Source organism: Oryctolagus cuniculus, chromosome 1 (genome assembly GCF_051225735.1).
Source record: "Oryctolagus cuniculus isolate XC-2025 breed Fujian yellow rabbit chromosome 1, ASM5122573v1, whole genome shotgun sequence".
In the NCBI taxonomy this organism is placed as follows: Eukaryota; Metazoa; Chordata; class Mammalia; order Lagomorpha; family Leporidae; genus Oryctolagus; species Oryctolagus cuniculus.
Genome location: NC_142867.1, coordinates 58,840,074 through 58,862,858, shown reverse-complemented (window position 1 = coordinate 58,862,858; position 22,785 = coordinate 58,840,074). Strand labels below are relative to the sequence as shown.

The window sequence follows — 22,785 nt, the reverse complement described above, 5'->3', positions numbered from 1 at the left end:
TCTTCAGTGTTTTGAAGCCTAGGGTTTGGGCTGCAAGCTGCTGGTGTTTCTTTCGGGGGTGAATGTGAGTGTGTGGTCGGAGCGAGGAATGACCGACTGAATGAATGAATGAGTGCTGGGAGCTTGCTCACAGGACTCAGACTCTCCTTTTTTTTCTGGCTGCTGTTAAATTGGCTAAGACAGATTTGCATTTATTTTCACGCTGAGGAATTTTAGGCTGTTTTTCAGAGGCAGGAAAGGGCAAAGCAGCAGACAGCATTAGAGATTTGACCTTGTAACTGCGGCAGGACAGGAGGAAGGCCAGGGAGGATCGGGCTCAGGCAGGGGGTGCAGGTCCCCAGACCCCAGCTCCCAAACACTGGGCAGGATGGTATTTGTGTGTGCCCTCTGCAGAGCTTCCTCAGGAAATACTGAGTTCTGGGCACTGGGTATACAGTGGCGGGCAAAGTAGAAGCATTCAGGAGATGGAGGTTAAACAGTCCCAGGAAGTAAACCTCAGGTTACAAACCGGTAAGTGCAAAGAGCAACAGAAGGCTCCGGACCGCTATTGATTGAGAAGGCAGGTCAGAGAGGGAGTCTCACAGAAATAGCAGTTCACGGAAACCCGAGAGAACAGGAGGAATGCATCAGGTGAAAAGCAGGGTGAAGAACCTTCCATGCAGAGGAGATGTTATGTACAGAGGTCCTAAGGCAAGAGGGAATCTAGCAGGTTTCAGGACGGGAAGAAAGCCGGTGTGGCTCAGCTCAGCAACAGTGGGGAGAGGTGGGCGGTGCCAGGCCATGCAGGACAGTGATGGCTGCAGCAAGGCTTGTGGGTGATGTGGCATGTATGATGGGGGACTTGTAGCAGGAAAGTGACTTGGGACACACTGGAGGGTCCGATTTTTGTGTTAAGAAAATTATCTTAGCTGTGATGTGGTATATGGTTAGCTATGTTAGGAAAAGTAAGGCAGCTAAACACAATTAGAGAGCTGGAGGACTTGAAGGGACCAACTAGTGCAAACCCCTCATTTAACAAAGCCCAAGAGAGGCTACGAACCTTGTTGTTATTAGTGTCATAGCTGTTAGTGGTGCAGCCTGGTCTTGAACTCTTTTGCCTGTCTCTCAGTCCAGTTTTCTTTCTTCACGTCCTCTGCCAAATATGTAGCAAATTATTGGTTCAGAACCCAGCAGCAACCCTGTGCATGCACTCCGCCCCCGCTTAGTTAGGGATGGGGACATCAAACCAGCAGGGAGCACGCTGAGATCACCAACATTTTGGCCAAGGTTTGCAAAATCTTAAGCTTTTAAAAGAGCCCAATGAGAGAGATACTAGGGAGAAGTATGTGAGAAATGTGCCTCCCACTATTTAGTCTTCCTCTCTCTCATCTAAAAATAAATAAATAAAAAAGAAGAAAAGAAGCAGCTATTAACTAACAGGTCCATTCAGCCACGGTATGCTTGCCAGATTTGGAGCCCTGGTTTCTATGGACAGTAAGAAGCTTGGGAGAGAAATTCTAAGCAAGGAGACTTTAGAATCCTCCAGGATGACTAATAGTAAACAGATATTTGTCTTCTACTTTTATAAATTTAAAAAGAAATTATTTGAGAGGCACAGAGAGAGGGGGAGAGAGAGCACACCCCAATTTGGTTTACTCCTCAAATGTCCACAACAGCCCCAGCCAGACTGGGGGGCTGAAGCCAGGAGTCTGGAATGCAGTCTGGGTGCCACGTGGGGCAGAAACCCAACTGTTTGAGTGATTACTGCCATACCCCAGGGCATAGTAGGAAACTGGAGTCAGGAGTGGAGCCCGGTCTTGAACACAGGTGATCAAAAATGGGAGGAGAGCCTCTTAACTGGCATCTTAACAAGCCAAACCTTTGGGAATTTTAAAGAGAATTAGTAGAAAGCAGAATAAAATATTGGACCTTGTTGTAAGCAGTGTGCTCTGGGTGTTTTTTTTTTTTCTTTTATTTAACCTCACTCTTTACACTACTGCCAGACTTAAATCTTCCTTAAAAAATAAAAAATTTCCCCTTTCATCCTGTAACCCTGATCATGAACCCCTAGGACTCACCCTTAGTCTGAAAGAGAAAACACAGGCTGCTCAGCTTGCTTAGCCTTTGAGAGCCTTTGTAACCCAGGCTCCACTGAACTTTTTCATTTTATCTTTCATACTTACTTGCTCGAGGTCCCGAGCATGCTCCCTCCCATTTGGGGGCTTGTAACCCAGAAGCCCTCCATCCTCCTAATTCCCATCTTAATCTGACCCCTTCAGTCTCGTCTCCTACTTTGCCATGAATCTCTTATTGGCTTCATCCCTCAGGGGGCTCCTCCAGCCCAGGTCTGCAGCATTTCCCATCTGTCTGACTCCCCCACCCCTTCTCACATGATTCCTTAGGGAGAGCAGGTTTCTCTGGACCCACATTTTTCAAGTGAAAACACTGTCTTCTTCATTCACCCTTACAGAGGGAAGTGAGTTCTAGGAGAAGAGATGCCTAGATGAGGTGTGACCTGGTGCACAGGGCCCCTTTGGTCCACAAAGACCCCCAGGCTGTGCCACCAGGATCCTTACTGGACTAGTTGAAGGGCAAGGGCAGGACCAAGGGGGAGGCACCTATATTTCCTATGTTTAGGGAGGCACAGAGCTTGAGGAGAAATATTTGCTCAGGAGAAAACCCAAGCACCAAAAAACACCTTCTGAGGCTTATGAGGGACAGGATAGTGTGTACTGTTACGGGTAAGAACACGCACTGTGGAGTGAGGCCAAATGAGAATCCTGGCTTTTCCACGTTTTCCAGCTACGTGATCTCAGGTAGATTACTTCAAAAGCCTGCATTCCTCTGTCTGTGAAATAGGGAGGATAATAGTGTCTGCCACGTACAGATTTTGTGAGAATTAAGGTAAAGCATGTAAAATGCTGAGTGTAGTATCATGCGGGTAGGAAACATCTGCTATTCAATGCTGTCGGTTGTTTCCAGGAAGAGGGGGAAGGATTGAAAGACCAAGAGGCAGGACAGGTTGGTTCTCTCCTAGCAGTGCATGTTAGCCTTTTCAGTCCCTTCCCATGTTCCAACTCGATGTCCCAAACCCAGCATATAGAAGAGGCAGCTGTAACCTGACCCCCGATGGGTGGGTAGAGGCCCCATTGGCTCTGGACAGCTTGGCTGTGGTTGCTGGATGAAGCCTGGCTCCAGCCCATCCTTCATTTTATTCTCCTAGCAGATAAAGCCTTGGAACCAGGTAATTCCTGCCACATGTACCCCAAGGTCTTGGCTCTCTTGCCTGTTTGGTTCCTGAGTCAAACAGCTCCCACCTGTCCTGCATTGAATTCAGTGGATCCAACCCACACAACCTTGAGAGAGTTTCTAAAAATAGCTCCCAGCAGGGTCTCTGGGGCCCACGCACTGCCCTCTGAGCAGGAGCTCATTTTCCCAGGAAAAGAAACCACAGCACTGTCTGCATCTTCACATTGCTCCCTGGCTTCCACCTCTGTGTATGTGTGTGTGTGTGTGTTTAAGCCAAATTCAAAACCTGATTCATGAAGAAAATGGATTTTCCATGGGTCCACCTTGTAATTGGCTCAGGTTCTGCAGTAGAATGTGGAATGAACTCAGGCTAATAATGTGGGATTTTTTTTCTTTGTCATCTGGTGCTGGTCGCTCAGGTGGGAAGACAAATAGCAGCACAAGCATCCTCACTCCAGATGTCACCTTGCGTTCATATTGAACTGCAGTGGATGCTGGAGAAGTAGGCAGTAGCTTCTGTGAAAGCTCATGGTTAAGAATACAGATCATAGATCCAGACTCCTTGAGTCCATTTCTTAGCTTTGTGTGACCTTGAACAACTTATTTAACCATCCTGAGATTCCGTTTCCTTGACTATCAGCTATGGATAAGTAATCCAATAAATGCAAAATGATTAAAAAGCACTTTGTAATTATGTTATGGGGCTGAGGACATCAGTCATGACTGACAACCCCTGTTACACCAGAGCCGTGCACACAACCTTGATTCTGAGTAGAAAGGTTTTTCAAGACTATACAGAGAGCAACAATGGGAATGGTTACTCAAGAGCTTTCTCTAGCTGTCCAGTTTCCTATGGGCATCTCCTATTTCTAGCCAATACACATCATGTGCCTACCCATCAGATTCCCCAATATAATCTAGAAGCTGTGAGTCTACCATTTCTGAGCCCTAGCACCTGTGAATCCTATCTGCAAGCTCCTTGAAGAGAGGTCCTTGGGCCTCTTTTACTTAGTGGCATTTAATTACATGACATCATGTAAAGGTCATTTGCTGAATAGCTGGTTGAGTACCCAGGGCAACACAGCCTTGGCAGTTGTGTGAGCTGGCAACAGGATCCTTTGCCTCAACCCCACATTCCTCTCTCTCATACTCTAGCACTTTTTCATGGTTTACCATTTGTTTCCAACCTTGTATTCCCTTCTCCATCTATGTGACTACCTATTTCACTGGAGAAAAAAAAATAACCAAATTAAGATGACTCTCCTATCTTCCCTCCCTTCACCCCAAAGTGTAGCTTTATTTACAGTATCATTTTTAAACTTCCTCTGTTCCACCAGCAAAGAGTCCCTTCTGTTAGTGAATATCCCAACATCCTGTTCTCTTGACCTAATTTTGTTCAGTTCCTCCTATCCACTGATTGTTTCTTCTCATGTTTTCTCTTTTTTTTTTTTTTTTTTTTTATCTTTTATTTAATGAATATAAATTTCCAAAGTACGACTCATGGGTTACAATGGCTTTCCCCCCCATACCGTCCCTCCCACCCACAACCCTCCCCTTTCCCACTCCCTCTCCCCTTCCATTCACATCAAGATTCATTTTCGATTATCTTAATATACAGAAGATCAGCTTAGTATACCTTAAGTAAGGATTTCAAGTTTGTTCCCACACAGAAACATAAAGTGAAAAATAATAGATAATTTTTTTTAAATGATGATGAAATCAGATCAGACCTATTGTCATGTTTAATCCCAGTGAGAGTCAAGTTGGGAATTGATAATTTCTTTCTTTTTTTTTTTTTTTTTACAGAAGATCAGTTTAGTGTACATTAAGTAAAGATAACTTTTTTGTGCCTAGTTGCCTCTTGACCTTGGAAATAAAGGCTTCTCCTTGATTTCTTAGGAGAGAAAGAAAAGCAACAACAAATCAAAACTGTCTATGACTTTGTGCTTTCCTCTTTTTTTTTCTTTTTTTCTTTCTTTTTTTTTATTTATTTATTTTTTTGATAGGCAGAGTGGACAGTGAGAGAGAGAGACAGAGAGAGAAAGGTCTTCCCTTGCCGTTGGTTCACCCTCCAATGGCCGCCGCTGCAGCCGGCGCACCGCGCTGATCCGATGGCAGGAGCCAGGATCCAGGTGCTTTTTCCTGGTCTCCCATGGGGTGCAGGGCCCAAGCACCTGGGCCATCCTCCACTGCACTCCCTGGCCATAGCAGAGAGCTGGCCTGGAAGAGGGGCAACCGGGACAGAATCTGGCGCCCCGACCGGGACTAGAACCCGGTGTGCCGGCGCCGCAAGGTGGAGGATTAGCCTAGTGAGCCACGGCGCCGGCTCGTGCTTTCCTCTTCAAGCTGCATCATAACATCTCCCTTTCACCATTAGTGTTCCTGGAAAAGCAGTCTAAAATTCACCATGTGTACTCCTTTCTGCTCACTTCTAAACCCACGGCACTCTGTGCTTGTCCCCACAGTCAGCTTTAAAATTCCTTCTACACTGTTTTTACTGTGTCTACTTCCCAGGCAATCCTTCCCATCAATTTTCCCTTGAATTCATCCCCATTTGGGAATCTTGTCAGGTTGCTGGCATTCTTGTGTCCAAAGGAGTAGCTCCTCACTTTGACCCTGGCCTAGTTCTGTGTTCTCCAGTATTGGGTCTTTCTTGCCTGTTTGATTGTTGACTCCTCACATGGGAGATATAGGCAGTCTAAGAGGCACCAGACAATTAGCTCAAATGCCTCCAGGTGAGCTGCAATAGTCACCGTGCCCACGCCACCCCCAGTTCTAGCACTAGATGCTGCCACTCTGTCTCTGCAAATATCTTCAGTAATAATGAGTCAGTGTGTCTCTTGGAGTTGGCAAGGTGAGAAAACTCTTTAAAGAGTCTCCTCTTTATGCTCCCCTCCTAGCTTTAATATTTCCCATCATAGGATAGCAGCACACATAGCGTCCCTACAGCCTGGTGCTCTAAGCTCCTTATATATTCAACTGCCTGATAAAGAGAGTTTAGCTGTGATGAAACTTAGCCAACGATATAAGTTTGAGAAAAAAAATCTTGGTAAATCAAATGTATTTCTTCAGGTCTAGCTCTTGGAGAAGATAGCTACAAGCCTCACGGCAGCCATTGGTTGCAGAGCTTCTGTCTTCAAGGTATTCTGTTGGTTCTGGCAGACCCGCCTATCTGAAGGGTAGTGATGGTCATGGCTTTTCAGATAGCCTGTCTTTATTGGGCAGAGGATTTCCAAAGGTGCTCTTCTCCCATTCTCCTGGGAGAATTTCTCTGTAGCTTTTAGACTCAAGTCATTCAAGTGGTACTTCCTCTATAAAGTCTCTCCTTTCTTTTAAAGGTAAAATTTAGTTGTCCCTCCCCTGTGCCCCTGCTGGTGGTGTACATACAAATATGTATGATAGACTCATTACATCCTACTTTAAAGGTTGATTTATTTTGCATTTTTGTTCTTCTTCCCTCAAGACTACAGAGCTTTTTGAGAGTCAGGACCAAACCATTGCTTAGTACAGAGAATGGAACTTGGTAGGCAATTGGGAATGTTCAAGTCATTGAATAAATACATGAATAAAGTATGGCAGCATGCATCAAAAAGCTGTTTAATTCACTGCTTATGAACTCCTCTTTGTTCTTCTCTAAAAGTGGACAGATAGATTTTGGGTAATGATAACCCCATCAGCAACACTTACTCCATCTTTATACATAATTGAAACCAAGAATAGGAGGGCAGCATGGGATCTCTCTTATTGGATTCCTACTACTGGTTGCATTTTATTCACGCTGGGTTTAGAAGAAACTTCTTTAACTCTGGACCAAAGAGAGTAGATTGACTTGACCATCTCTCACCTAGAAAAAGTAGAACTTCTGTTGGGAATGATTAGGTTTATAATAACTGCCAGAAAGCCCTAAAACTCCTTAACTAAAGAATCTAGACAGAGTTTGCCTATTTACAAGCACCTGCTTATGCTCACACTGCTTATTTCTTTGGTGATGAGTAACCTGAGCCATATAATATGAATTGACTAGCCTCTGTGATCCACTTATTTTTACTTTTTTATTTTGGCCATCTTATTTTAAGATACATATTTTCAGAGTATCTAAAAAGCTAGTATGTGAGTGGTGCTTCTGAACTTGAGCTACAGCCTTAGTGACTTGGACATCTGCCCTGAAGCCCTATGGCTAGAAGCCATGGTTCACTTGAAGTTGGTTTTCTGGATTTGGTAAGATTGCCTTCACAACGCAGCCTAGAAATACTATACATTTTGTTATTCAGCTAAAAGCACATGTCATCTAAGTGGCTAACAGAGGAAGAACCATTCCAAGGTGTATCCAGGATTACAATGCTCACCCAGTACGTATGTCCAAAATCTCAGCCTATTTACAGGCAAAGAGCTGCCATAGTATTTTAGCATGCTCTGACCAGATGAGACAGAGTGTGTACTGTGGCAAAGATAGTGAAGGACCTGGAATCCATAGCTTATTGAAAATACTAAAGGGAGGGCCGGTGCTGTGGCTCACTTGGTTCATTTCTGCCTGCGGCACCGGCATCCCATTTGGGCACTATGTTCTAGTCCCTGTTGCTCCTCTACCAGTCTAGCTCTCTGCTGTGGCCTGGGAGGGCAGTGGAGGATGGCCCAAGTGCTTGGGCCCCTGCACCTGCATGGGAGACCAGCAGGAGGCTCCTGGCTTCGGATCGATGCAGCGCTGGCTGTAGCAGCCATTGGGGAGTGAACCAATGGAAGGAAGACCTTTTTCTCTTTCTCTCTTACTGTCTGTAACTCTACTTGTCAAATAAAAAAAATACTGAAGGACAGTCTACTTTTTTACCTGGCCATAATGAACTTGGTATCAAAAAAGGAGGGCAGATATATTTTGAGAACCCCAAGGCAGGAACTCTGAGAAGCAAGTCTTGGCTCAGAAAACCAACATGATCACTAGAGCTCTCATACCAGTGATCTGGCTATTTTGGGATTTTCTCACACTCCTTGCTTGCATGCCAGATGATACTCCCATTGTGACCTCTCCCTTGCTCTGTTTGATTGCTCTGGAACCCATCCTTTCCCCAAGTTCAGGGAAGAACAGAACTTACAGGAGGTCTCCTGGGACATACTAGTCAGAAAATGCAGCAGAACTGCCCTCATCCAGCATCCCTGCGAGTGTACCAGAACATATGGGAGGATGTGTTCTCCTCGCAGGTGCCAGCCAGGCTGTAAGAGATTCTGCGTGGCCCTCCATGATAGCATCAAGCATTCTGGAGAGCCTAACTTGCCTATCCCATGGCCAAGCTTTATAATGGAGAGATGAGGCCAGGAGTGACCAGGCAACATGAAACTTGACCAACCACTACAGTCAGGGGCAATGATTTTGCAGAAGCTGTCAGCAGATTTGTCTCAGAAGTTCATGTTTAACCTAAATTTGACCTAACCACTAGATTGGAAGAAATAAAAGTCCAAGATTTTGTGATTTGTCATTACCAGCTATTAAAATTCTCAATGCACTCATTATGAACATGCATGCACAGTACTTGCAGCATGTAGTAAAACACTTATGAGGAAGAAAAAAAATGTGGCTATGAAGATATGACTCAAAATGTGGGCATCTTTTCAGGGACAATGGAAAAGTGAACACATCTTTAGCTGTGTGTGCCCAGGGCATGATTATAGGGCTGTTGGCTAATACTGGGTTGTGTGTTGCCACACAGGCTTTCTCTTCTTCTTCTTCTTTTTTTTTTTTCTTTACAGTCTGAAAATAGTTCGGCTATTGTTCCCTTAGGTAGTCTGTACAGACTTTTATAGATAATTCTTAGGTGTCCTGACCAGAAATATTGCCTCTTTTGTTCTCTTGACAAAAAGAATGAGTAAATTAAAACTTTCAGGAGCTGACATTATAATGCAGCAGGTTAAGCTGCCAACCGCAATGCCAGCATCCCATATCGGAGTGCCAGTTCAAGTCCCGGCTGCTCTGTTTTTGATCTGGCTACCTGCTAATGTGTCTGGGAAGCAGCAAAAGATGTTCTAAGTACTTGGGGGTCTGCCTCACCCAGGGGGAGACCAGGATGGAATTTCTGGTTCATAGCTATTGTGGCCATTTGGGGAGTGACCCAACAGATGGAAGATCTCTCCCTCTCTCTCTCATCATCTCTCTCCCTGTCTCTCTCATTCTGCCCTTTCAAATCAATTAAATAAATCTTTAAAAGAAAAGAGATAGAATTTGAAAAAACTTTTAGTAGAAAGATTGAACTGGTTTTAGTCAAACTTTGGTCTTTTAGCTTAAACGAAGCCATTTCTATGATTTCTGCATTCCTGTGATCCTTCAAAAACTGTTTATATTACCAGAGGAATTATTAGAGCACCCTGATAGAGCATTCTGTACTTTGTCATGTTTGTTGACCTAACCGGTCCTCTCTGAGGCACTGTGAGATCTAACTTTTCTCTACTGGGAGGATGGAAAATCTGAAGTGAGGTAAGCTACTGGAAATCTCATACGGGGTTGAGTTCAGCCCCAGACTCCTAATCATTCTCTCTCTGCTGTAGGGAGGAGATTCTGCAGGAATTCTGTAAATGATAACAAAAGCTCCCCGACACAGTCTCCATGGATCCTCTCTACATTGAAGCCCAGCTAGGCAAAGAGTAGGGAGCAGGAAACCTGGGGCACTAAGCCTCCCAGCACTCAGAGCTGCCATGTAAACCGTCGTGTATGATACGTAACTCTTAAAACAGCTGTTAAGATGTTTGTGCTGTAATTTACCCCTCACTTATTTGTCTCCCTTTCCCCCTTATGTCTTTTAGACTTACTTGTTTTGAAAGATCTTTTATTAATTTAGTTGAGAGTCACAGTTACAGAGGGATCTTCCATCCGCTGGTTCACTCCCCAAATGGCTACAAAAGCTGGAGCTGGGCAGATCCGAAGCCAGAAGGCAGGAGCTTCTCTGAGTCTCTCACATGTGTGCAGGGATCCAAGCATTTGGGCCACCTTCCAGTGTTTTCCCAGGCCGTAGCAGAGAGCTGGACCAGAAGAGCTGTAGGTACAAGAACCAGTGCCCATGTGGGATGCTGGCACTGCAGGTGGGAGGCTTAGCCCACTACACCACAGCACCAGCCCCTGTCTTTTAGACTTTGACTACTATTTATTTCTTGTTTTAACTTAATTTTCCTTATCCTACATCCTCCCCTCTCTGTCCCATCACCTTGGTTGCACCCATGGGCCTGTCACATGTTGTATTCATTCCCTTAGATTTCTTGCTTTCTGTGGGAAATAAGAATAGAGAAACAGCTGATGGGTAGAAAGCCATCTGTTCCACACACACAGGAGCCTGGGTGTCCTGTTTGTCCCAGTACTTCCCGCATAGACACATCCTGTGCCACAAAGTAGATCCTCATTAGCCCTTGATGATAATCCTGATTTCAGCTATAGTTGCCTTAGAATTAATGGTTCAAGCAGTCAAACAATGGTAGGTAGAATTCCTTTGTAATTTGATACTGTATCCAAATAGGAATGCTTTGCTTTACATTTATTTCCAAAGTAGTAAGTTTTAGACAATTGATCCCCTTTTGAAACAAATGAATTAGCCAATGAACAAACAACTTTTGGTGGCAAATAACAGTAACTGAATTTAACCTAGTACAAGTTTATAGGGGACCAATAGGGAGGACCAGGATATTTCTCTGCCTTTAGACAGCATGAACCAGGTTTGAAAATGTCATTGATCTTCATCCTTGAATTCTTTGTTTTTTTGTTTGCATTTCCATGCATGTTGTCTTCATAACTGACATCTGCTGCAAACCAGCTTCTTCCACATAGAGTACTTGGCCACAACAACATCAGAATCTTCTAGCACCACAGTTCCCAAACTTGGGTTCCCAAGTTCGAAAATTCAGATGAAAGATTCCAACCAGCTAAGCTTGGGCCATATGGCTAGGAGATGAGTCTGTCTATAAGAGGATGGAGCCCTCATTTGTACCATATGGTTACAGTTAAGGTGATGACCCTAACCTACTCTGGACAAACAATGGATTCCATTAAAGTACAGGTCAGATCTTGATGTGAATGGAATGGGAGAGGGAGCGGGAGATGGCAGGGTTGCGGTTGGGAGGGAAGTTATGGGGGGGGGTGGGGACCAATGTAATCCAAAAGCTGTACTTTGGAAATTTATATTTGTTAAATAAAAATTAAAAAAAAATAAAGTACAGGTCAGAAGGGTGTCCCACCAGGACTGGTACTATTCTCCATTCCTTTGCCTTAGCAAGAGAATAAGGGGAAATTGACTAGTCTGGGGTTCTCCACAGTTGATAAAGTTTCTTCTTTGGGGCTTAAATAATCTCATCCCTCAGTAAAATATGGTGTTACCCAAGATCTGAAAATCTGCTGTGTTACTTGAATCTGCCAATATCCAGCTCTCTGTGTCTGAGGAATTTATCAAGAGTGAACTCATTGACCCAGGAGAGAAGTGGGATAGGACTCTGTTTAAATTAGGTTCATGTCTGTGTATAGCCTAAACGGTCTTGTATATAGAGGCTGCCCCTGCTGAAATCTTGCTAGTCAGTCCTGTCCCTCCCAGCTGCACAGTCCTGTCTCCTCTCTTTGCTCTCCTGATTGCTGAAGATGATTAACTGGTGTGATCATCTTCAAGATCCCCAACAACAGGCATAGAACACCCTACACAGCTGCTTCATTTTCTTAAAGCTTCTCTCACTTAGGGGTGGCTTAGAAAATAGCCCCACTTTAGGCTGTTCGTTGCCCAATTTTTGCAGTAGGTCTGCCCAGCTGTGGTAGTCATAGCAATTTATCTCTCTCTCTCTCTCTCTCTGTGTGTGTGTGTGTACACACAATTCTGAAATGATCTGTAAGAGTCAGGGAGCTATGTTGTTACCGCTCCTGAGGGCACTTGAACATCACTTTCAAGACCTAGGAATGACCTTGATTGTACAATTCTGGTCTGTCTGTATTTTATATTTGCCTTCAAGAATCTGGATTTTAGAGTATGGGTTCCTGGTATCCCAGACTTTTCCTAGTCTCTGTAGAGCCAAGCTTGATAGAGACAAAAGTGGTGTAGCTTCAATAATAATTGCTAAATTTTCTGAGTTCTTGGTAGTATACATTCAAGAAGAACTCCTTGTCCTGGTTCAGTTCTTCAAACAAGAGAGGTATTTTACTCTGTTATTCTTCAACCAAAATGCCAGAGGATATGGAAATGTTAGTTTGTAATCAACATTTTACTTCCGTAGGTACACAAGTCACATGGCTTCCATAATATTTTTAAGTAAATAGACTGAATTTTAGTATGAAGAACAATTCTAATCCTGGAATGTTTAAAAGAGAACATTGATTCTTCCCCTCTGTCACCTTTGTAGCAATAACTGCCAAACAGAAGAGGAAAGTATTTGATTTAATCAGTAATAAAGTTTACAAAATCAGTCCACTGGATGGTTCTAGCTGAGGACTTACATCCTTCAGTGAGAAAAAAAAAAAAAAAACAACTCTCATTTATATTTGTTTGTGCAACAAGCATCCTTAACAAGGTCAAATTCACCTTTACATTCACTGTCCATTCCATTGCGGGCAGAAATAGAAAGTTAGCATTAGCAACCTTCAGAGTTGGATTTGACTTTCTTCTGCTCAATGGAATTCTGGCATGATTTTGTAAATCTGAAGGCATGCTGGACAACTGCTCTTTCAAGTGATTTACCTCATAGAGAATGTAGACAAGACTTGCCAGAGACTCACCAAACCTGATTACTCAGGAACCCAGATGTATAAACTCAGTAGTGATCCAAGATTTCTATTGTAATTCCACAATTTGAATTAAGAAAGCATGCATACCCTCTGGCAAAACAACCTCTTTGTATTGTTTTTAATTTTTTTAAATTTTATTTGAGAGGTAGAGAAATCTTCCATCTGGTGGTTCACTCTCCAGATGCCTGCAACAGCTCCAGACCAAAGACAGGAGTCCAGACTCATTCTGGGTCTCCCATGTAGGTAGCAGAGACCCAAGTACATGAGCCATCATCTGCTGCCTCCCAGGGTGCACATTAAGCAGAAAGCTTGAATCTGGAGCAGAACCAGGACTCACATTCAGGCACTCTGTTATGGACTGTGGGCATCCCAAATAGCTTCTTAACCACTGTTCCAAATGTCCACCCAGCATTTAAATTAGATCAAAACATTGGTGTCCTAACTCTTTGTAAAATATTTACTTATTACTTATTTACTTATTAGAGAAGAGTAGAGAAAAGAGAAGAGAAACAGATGAACAGAGAGAGAAATCCCATCCACTGGTTTACTCCCGAAATATCCACAATTACTGGGGCTGGACCAGAACAAAGCTGGGAGCTGGGAGTTCCATTCAGGTCATTTGCCTGGCTGTCAAAAATCCAATTACTTGAACCAATACAGCTGCCACCCAAGGTTTGCATTCGCAGGAAACTGGAAGATTCAACTGGGAATTGAACCCAGATACTCCAGTGGGACACACAGGCATCCTAACCAATGTCTTAAATGTGTGGTCTTTGTGCTGCAAAGGTGTCCTCATGGATATTGTTGTCCCATTACACAAAGTGGTTGAAAACAGAAGTTTCTTCCTTGCTGAGGAATAGTTATGCTTCTTCTAAGCAGTCAGTTTGATTTTCTGTATTGATCTTTCCATCTTTTAACTGATCATGCTTCTCTTTTCCCATTGGCTGCTAGAGTAGATCCAGATTTTTTTTATGGGCTCTATGGCATACATTTTGTGTACTAACTGAACTTAGGATTCCTGCTTACTTTCTTATCCTTATTTTTTGTCAACTAGTAAAAACAGTTGCCACTTTAGGTATGGGTAGACCTTTGATTACAGTGAGAAGCTTTTTGCACCTCATGAATAAGGTACGGTGGATGGAGTAGCTCTCTCGAGTCTTGAGGAAGGATCTTCTCTTTGGTCTTTGCTCCTTCACTTCCTGCTGGAGAAATGGCACTGCCAGTGGTGGGCAGTCTCATGCACACGTTGACTCTGGCCCTGGGATCTGACATGTAGAGCTTAGCTTCGATGCCTGGGTTATTTTCTATTCTCGCTACCAACTAAAAATCACCATCTTTAGCAGAGAAGAATCTGCTATTAAGAATTATTTTCGGCCGGCGCCATGGCTCACTTGGCTAATCCTCCACCTGCGGTGCCAGCACCCTGAAAGTCCCAGTTGCCCCTCTTCCAGTCCTGCTCTCTGCTGTGGCCCGGGAGGGCAGTGGAGGATGGCCCAAGTGTTTGGGTCCCTGCACCCGCATGGGAGACCAGGAGGAAGTAACCCGCTCCTGGCTTCGGATCAGCACAGCGCCGGCTGTAGCGGCCATTAGGGGAGTGAACCAACGGAAGGAAGACCTTTTTCTCTGTCTCTCTCTCACTGTCTATAACTCTTTCTCTGTCTCTCTCTCTCACTGTCTATAACTCTTTCTCTGTCTCTCTCTCTCACTGTCTAACTCTGCCTGGCAAAAAAAAAAAAAAAAAAAATTATTATTTTCTTTCTCGCATGCTAGTCAGAGAATTTGACTATGTGAGCACTAGAATATTCATTGCTGTAACAACAATAAACTATCATCAGCAAAGAAGTGGCTTGTGATCTTTAAGTAGGCCCTTTGTCTGTGGTATGAAATAGTGCCCACAATAATGAACAGGACAATGCCTTGTGAGAGGCTGGAGTACCAGACAGTGGCATAGCTGTGGGACCCGGTGCTGTCCAGACTACCTGGCATAGCTGCTTTGGGACTTGGTCTCTGGACTTGCCCTCTCACCGTGTCTTCAAAAGATAACGAGTTCTTCTCTCACAGTGAAATCCCAAAGCTTGGAAGCAGGAAGTTTAGTTCCCATTTCTATTCTAGAGCTGGGTACAGCTCTGTCACCTGCCCTCATCTAGGGTGGCATATTAGGAAGGGATAGAACATAGGAAGAGTCATCCTTTCTATCATGGCAGGAGGTTGAAGCGCCCATGATCAAAGCTGAAACAAGAAAAATGGGCTCAAGACAAGGGTGGGTCATCTCTGGGCTTCTCTGACTTGTTCTTTTGTACATTCATGACTTTATTCTGGGCTGGTAGACACCTGCCTCATGAATATTGTAGCATTGGTTTCGCTGGACCAGCCCACATTATCATGATAATTGATTTCACATTTAGCAATAAGATCTACTTACTTTTTCAGTCTGCCCATTCTCTGGATGGCCTACGGTGGGCCTCTGGTCTCAACCTTCCACGCAGCCTGGAGGAATGGAGCACTGATATTGCTGGGGCCAGCTATCAGCTTCTTCCTTCATCATGGCCTGCAGTGAGGTCAGCCATGCCTAGAAAGTGATGGCTCCCATCTCTAGTTCAGGGCATTCTCTCCTCTGTCATCTCACACCCTCTCCCTTTCCTGTTTTCTATACTTTCTGGCTACTTCCCATTTCCTGTGTTTGCCATCTGCTTACATTTTGAGATTCCTCTGGCTGTTATTTTGGTTCTTCTCAAGGTGTTTATCTTAGCTTGCTTCTCTCAGGTCTCATTCCATAACAATATAGTCTTCCAGCCTGGCTGCCCAAGCCCTGTCTGGGATAGGATTGGGGTAGGAAGGGATCTGTGAGCAGATGAAGGGGCTTGTACTTAGTATCATGCCTTCTCCATGTTCACGGTGATGCTCATAATGGGCATTCATGTTACAAAATGTGCCTGACTCTGGAGAACAGAGAGCTCTGGTATGAGAGTTTGGAGTTGCTCCCTTGGGGTTCCTTGGTGAATGGTACCAGCTCTTTGGTCTTCTCAAAAAGGAGATTCCGCCCCCCCCCCCCCCCCCCATTGTTACTGCATCTCTAGCTAAACCAGACCTGGCAAGTCCAGTCAAGTCAAACACTGCTGGGTCTGAAGCTCCATCAAGACCCTCCCGGCCAAGGATGAGGTCATCTGAAAGGTGGCTGTGCCAATTTCCAGGACACACCTTTCAATGGCATGTGGTCTGGTCTTCCTTATAGTAGTTTTGAAATCTTGTGGTTTCCTGTTATGGTGGATGGTTTTGCACATATAATCAGTGAAACTGTCCTCACAAATTGCATACATTGCATACTCCATTTGGAAGTTGGTAAGAGAGAGCCAACTTCTTAAGTATCATCTTTCCTCCCTCCCTTTATTCCCAGGTAAATCACCACAGTGCTGCTAGTAATGAAACCTACCAGGAACGCTTGGCACGTCTAGAAGGAGATAAAGAGTCCCTCATATTACAGGTAAGTCATTTTTGGTGAGAATCATTTTATTCTCTTTTTAATATCTATTCAAAGATTTATTTATTTATTTATTTATTTGAAGTCAGAGTTAAGGGGGAGTGGAGGTCTTCCATATGCTGGTTCACTCTCCAGATGATCACAATGGTCAGAACTGGTCCAGGCTGAAGCCAGGAGCTAGGAGCTTTTTCCTGGTCTCTCATGGGTGGCTGGCATCCAAAGACTTGGGCTGTTTTCAGTTGCTTTTCCCAGGTCATTAGCAGGGAGCTGGATTGGAAGTGCAACAGCCAGGACATGAACCAGCATCTGTATAGGATGCCAGTATCACAGGCAGTGCCTTTAGCCACTATACCACAACACTAGCCCCCATTTTATTCTCTTATTTCCAACTCTATTGCTTTCCCTAAGAGGGAGCGAAGTACAGGATTTTTGTTTGTTTGTTTTTCCTCAATTTTCCTGTTCCCAAAGTATGTGTTTTCAAAGCAGACTTTTCCTAAAACAAAGAAGAAAGTAACTGGGGGCACTTTTTAACACTGGATTGGCTTTGGGAATCACGACTTTATTTATTTGTCATGCATTACCATGCACCTGCCTCTACACACTGGAAGTCCTGTGGCCAGGCTGATTGCTGTCTGCTAGGAATGAACAATGTCCTCCTCCAGGAGCCCAGGAGCCTTGTAAGGGAGATTAGATACATCCTCATGTCACCAATAGAAAAGGGCTGTGATATGGGCCTAAGGGTTCCCTTGGGGACTTGCCAATGAAGTCAAGTCCAAATCCTCTGAAGCCTATCTAGACTGATCACTGGAATGCCAGATCCCCTGGAGCTAACTAAGCCCTGATGGCTTTCTTGCTTGAAGGAGAGAAACTCCACAGCTTCCACGGAGAAGGACCGGCAAAGGAACCTTTCTACCTCTGAAAGCGGTGTTCCTCCATAGAACAGAAAGTTAGGCATCCTCACAGGAAGTACTGAGGCAGGAGCTCTTTGCTGTGTTAGCTCTCAAATGCGTAAGTCAGTTGAGGAAGCATTTACTCAGGTCTCGTGCACCATCAGATGTTAATGAGCTATATGGGTAATATAAATATTAATATCCTAATTCCAACTCCTTAAAGAGCTTAAAGGGCAGTGAATAAGACTGGCGAAATGGAGGTGAGGCTGACACCTTCCCCAGGCTGTAGACTTGGAACACCAGAATTGTGAGGTAGCTAGCAATGTGTTTGTTTCATTTTATTTATTTATTTTTCATTTTATGTTAAAAACATGAGAGTGATAAATTATTTTAGAAACTTTGGAAATACTAAGAGAATTTAAAGAAACAAGTTATCATGTTGGCCATTTGTCCAGTATTTTTTTTTTTTTCAGGCAGAGTGGACAGTGAGAGAGAGAGACAGAGAGAAAGGTCTTCCTTTGCCGTTGGTTCACCCTCCATTGGCTGCCGCGGCCGGTGCGCTACAGCCGCTGCACCACACTGATCCGATGGCAGGAGCCAGGTGCTTCTCTTGGTCTCCCAAGCACTTGGGGCCATCCTCCACTGCACTCCCTGGCCACAGCAGAGAGCTGGCCTGGAAGAGGGGCAACCGGGACAGAATCCGGCACCCCGACCGGGACTAGAACCCGGTGTGCCGGCGCTGCAAGGCGGAGGATTAGCCTAGTGAGCCACGGCGCCGGCTTTGTCCAGTATTTTTTTTCTATCCTCCTTCTGTTTTAAATAATTGAGTTCATACCAAATATACAATTTTGCATCCTAGTTTTTTTTCCCACTTCATTGATTTGCTCATTATAAAGTAATTGAATGTCCATGACTTGTCAGGTGCTGGTTTTAGATGCTGGTGATGTCACAATGAATACAACAGTCCCTGTGCTTGTAGAACTTCCATTCTAGTGTGTGTGTGTGTGTGTGTGTGTGTGTGTATGAGAATATTGAACAAACCAGTATGTATAGTACTTCAGGCAGTGGTAAATATGGTGGAGAAAAATCAAGCTTTGTAAAAATTGTGTAGTTAGGGAAGACCTCCCTGCCAGGAAGAGGAAGCCAGGGCAGGAGCCACACAAGGTAGTTGGAGAAGTGCATTCCAGGCAGAGGAGGTGGTCAGTCCTGCCCTCACTCTGAGGCAGGAGGGTGTTTGGTGTGTGGGAAGAATAGCAAGGGGCCATTGTGACAGGGAGCCTATGGAGAGATATGGCAGGAGCTGCCTTCAGAGAGGTAGCAGGGCACAGATTTTAGGGCACATTATATCTCTTTTTTCGGGGGGGAGCACATTATATCCCAAGGTGTTTTGAAGGATGTGTGATCTGAAACTTGATCCTGAAGACATTGTTAATGAAAGGGTTTCCAAGTTAGGATTTTGCAGCAAACAGTATGAAATTGCCAACTTTCAAGTCAGGATCGTATTTGGAGAGGATCACAATTTAATAAAGAAGCCGCATGTCATAAAACTCTCTTTGATTGTCATGGTTTTGTGAAATACTGAATTCTGTAAAATTCTGAATGAACCCTACTTAAATAATTCTAACACAATCCTGGCAATAAATCCAGAGGTTGTCTCCAGTGGTTTCTGCCCCTCCAGGAGCCTGCGCACAGACTCTCAAGGCTGCTCCTCTGTGATCACTGCCATCCCAGAATGGCCGGCCACCAGGAGCAGGGCAAACTCTTGCTCAATTCTCTCAGCCTCTCTCCCAAGCTGAGTTAATTGGAGCTCTTGGCCCAGAGTGTTTCCCTGGGTCTACTTGGGAAAGAACAAGGCAAATCACACATAATAAAATACTTGGTTTCCAATATTAGTTAAAAATGGAAGCAAAGTCTTTTATGACTCCTCAAGGCAAGAAATTTCATATCCCCCTCTTTTTTTTTTCTCTTGTCTGTTTCTCCCAGTGCCTGAAATTATGCTTAGCAGTAGAGGCTCAAAAAATGATTTTTTATAGACTGAAGGTTACATTCTTGCATCTGTGTACATTTTGTCTCAATTTTCTACTCCCTCCATTCATAACACAGAGATCAGTGTTGAGGTTCTCAAGGCCCCTCTGGCCCGTGAACTGGGAACTATAGAATGCTGGAGACCATATACTGCTGTTCCCTGTCTGCCACCAGCTCATGTCCCCAACGTGTAGTGCAGACCTTGTAAGTGCTGGTCCTTATGAAACATTCTTCCCAGACAGAAAGTCTGGATCCCAAGGAGCAGGGCCTACCTTATAGGATCCTGCCCTAATGAAAGTGGAATTAATAGTTGAAAATGCCAGGACCACTGATAGTGTTGGATGACAAGGATTACAAAAACAAATACGAAAAACTCACGGAAGTTATGTTTAAGTGACAAGTTGACAGAAGGAGCCCATTTTATTTTTTTAATTTAAAATTGAAGAGTTAGCACATAGTGCATCAACTACAGGAATATGCTTCAATAATTCATTTGTGATTTGGGAACATAAAAATGAAAAACTTAAGGTTCCAATGTTAATTTAGTTCCTTTTTTAACACGAGCTTTAAAATTTATGAAGTTGATTCAAACACTCATAAATGAATTCACACTGAATCTTTTCTGCTTCATCTATCACTCCATTATAGACTCAGAAATAATTTAGGGTGGTCCATATGTGAACAGCAGTGACTCTGACCAAAAAGGTTTGAGGGATCTCAGTTTACCAACCATTGTTTTATTTACTTTTTGGAGACCACTCATTCTCCTTCATTTTTCTGTTTTAAGCTCTCTCTTTTTAAATCAATTGTCTTTTAATTTCTTTTAAAAAAAAGTTTGTTTCTATATACTTGAAAGGCAGAGTGACACAGAGAGATACAGAGAGCTAGACAGACAGATCCATTTGCTGGTTCATTCCCCAAATGCCCACAACACGCAGGGCTAGGCCATGCCAGAGCCGGGAGCCTGGAACTCCATCTGGGTCTTAAGCACTTGGGCTGTCATGCATTGCTTTCTCAGGCACATCAGCGGGAAGCTAGATCAGAAGTGAAGATGCTGGGACATGAACTAGTGCTACAGTATGGGATGTGGTCATCCCAAGCAGTGGCTTAACCTGCTGTGACACAAGGCCCACCCCTGACTTTTCTCTTAAAAAGGACAAAAGAATCCTGGGGGAAGTATAACTTTGAAACTTTTGTCTTTTAAATGTTTCAGTACAGATCCTCAGGGTTCTTCAGAAAGAGAACTTCTTTCTGCCACTGTATGTGCAATGTGGCCTCTGTGTATTTATGACTTAGAGTCATGTTTTGGCCTGTGAAGCACAAAAGCCTCTCAGGAGCCAAGTTTTGACAGTGCTATTACATGCCCTTTACGTCCCACATTCCTTAATTGCTTCAAAACACTTGCCTGATAGGTGAGCAGTCCTCATACTCTTATGAAACAGGTAAGGTCATTGGATTGCATTGCCACGTGAGGTGGCAGAAGCCCTGGCAAGCCAACTGAGATATGCCTTGAGGTCTGGCTGCCCTATAAGAGGAATAAGGAGCAGGAGTCCAGCCCAGAGGCAGCTCTTGTGGCTGTTGGCTGTCTTTCTCTTGAGTCTGTCAAGAGCAGGACATGTGATCTCATCATTCAGTGGCTGGAACTCCTTGGTAAGGTAAGAATCTAGCTGGAGTTGCCTTCGCCCAGACCGCTTCCCTCACCTGCTGCTCACTGGAAAGCAAAGCTGTTCCTGGCATGTGCAAGTCACTGCTGTGGTTTCACCGCTCACGTGAAGGAGGGAGGCTTTCCTGCCCCATGCAGAGTCCCTGCTCCTCCACCATTGCTCTGTTTCCTGGAACAGGTGAGTGTCCTCACAGATCAAGTGGAAGCCCAAGGAGAGAAGATTCGGGACCTGGAAGTGTGTCTGGAAGGACATCAGGTGAAACTCAATGCTGCTGAAGAAATGCTTCAACAGGTAAGGGCAGGTGGGGCTGAAGGCTGTTGAGTTTGAAGCAGCTCATGTGTTAAAGTTCCTTTCTGTACCCAGGCTACAGCTCGCGCTGCCTGCTTTCTCATCCTGGCTAGAGGTGAGACTGGTGGCTCAGTGTGCAGTGTTTATACAGCAGGTGAAACCAGGTCTGAACATTGAGTGCAGAGCGGGTAGGGCAGGGAAGGGCTGGCGCGAGACAAATAACCTGTTGAGCTGGTTAGGCAGTTCCCAGGCAGCACTTTCTCCAGGCTTGGTGTGGAGAGAGGCTCGGTTGGGCTGGCACCCTGGTGTTATCACAGGAACCACGCTTTGACAGCTGGTGGCATGTGCAGTTTACGGTCAGTTCGTCAGCTTATTTGGTGCCCACATTCCCAGTCTCCTTCTGCCTCTTTCCACTCTGTAGTCTTCTTTGATAAAGATTATTATATACATGTTATTTTAACATAATCTAGTAGCTAGCAATATGAAAAAATACTTAGCCGCTTCTCTACCACTCTACTTGTTTCATTTTGCTAGTTGTTATGTGTACGTAGAATTTACAAAGTTGTAGTCACACCAGAAGTGCAGTTTAGTTCTCATATCTTGTATCTTTGATATGATAGAATTACTTTTTTTTTTCCAGATTCAAGTTTTGCTGCATAGTTCTTTTTTTCTTTTTCTTTCAGTTTTCTTTTTTCTTATTTATTTATGTGTTGAGAGAGGGCTCCTGTCAATTTGTTCACTCCCCCAAAATCCCTCAGGCTTGACCCAGGGCAGAAACCTGGAGCTGAGAACTCAATTCAGGTGTCCCCCGTGGGTGGCAGGAATCCACTTACTTGAGCCTTCACCACTGCCTCCCGGGAAGCTGGAGCCAGGAGCCAGAGTCAGGTATTGAACCTAGGTAGTCTATAAGGGACGTCAATATGTTAACTGCTAAACACTTACCCCTGTACAGTTATCTTTACTACCATGTATAATAGGGGCTTTTTTGCTTTGTCTTTTTTTAAAGTGACAGTATCATAATTGAAGTAACTATTCTTGTATTGTAAATAACGAGTTGCACTTTTTAGGGGTATTGCATTTTTATCTAAAGTCTTTTCAAAATCTGTTGAGAAGCTAAGTAGATTTTTAAATAAAATCTATTAATATGGCATTTAGAACTAATAGATTTCCCTAACTTAAATCAGTCTTGCATTTGCTCTCTTATTTTGAAAATCAAACCATGATTGGAGTGTATACTTCATAGCCCCTGATATAATACCTGGCATAGAAGATGCTCATCAGTTATTTAAAGAACAAAAGTCAACCTCTGAAAATGAGTAGATTCAGTTAAAGGATTGCTTATAATCTGTCTCTCCAAAGCAGTGTTTTTTTTTTTCTTTATTGTGATCAACATAAGACTAAAATTCTCTCTTGGCAGCAATTTAGTGAGCTTTGCATTTTATAGTTGGTCGTAGGGTAAATATCTTAATTCTGGTATTTGTT

At 43.9% G+C, this 22,785-nt stretch overlaps 1 protein-coding gene across 49 annotated transcripts in view; it reads left to right on the top strand.

Annotated features, from left to right (window-relative positions):
* Positions 1-22,785, top strand: part of PPFIBP2 (PPFIB scaffold protein 2) — a 172,829-nt gene that overhangs the window by 84,261 nt on the left and 65,783 nt on the right. For 44 of the 49 annotated variants that reach the window (XR_016231805.1, XR_016231806.1, XM_089329426.1 and 41 more), the window contains 2 exons: positions 16,353-16,439; positions 21,193-21,306. Coding sequence is in view for 47 of the 49 variants with exons in the window: in XM_089329426.1 (XP_089185552.1) it covers positions 16,353-16,439; positions 21,193-21,306 (201 nt within the window). In the remaining 2 variants the exon portion in view is untranslated. Of the gene's footprint in view, positions 1-16,352; positions 16,440-20,803; positions 21,007-21,192; positions 21,307-22,785 lie in introns of those variants that run through there. The other 5 variants (XM_089329597.1, XM_070074067.2, XM_089329548.1 and 2 more) reach the window with 2 other exon arrangements.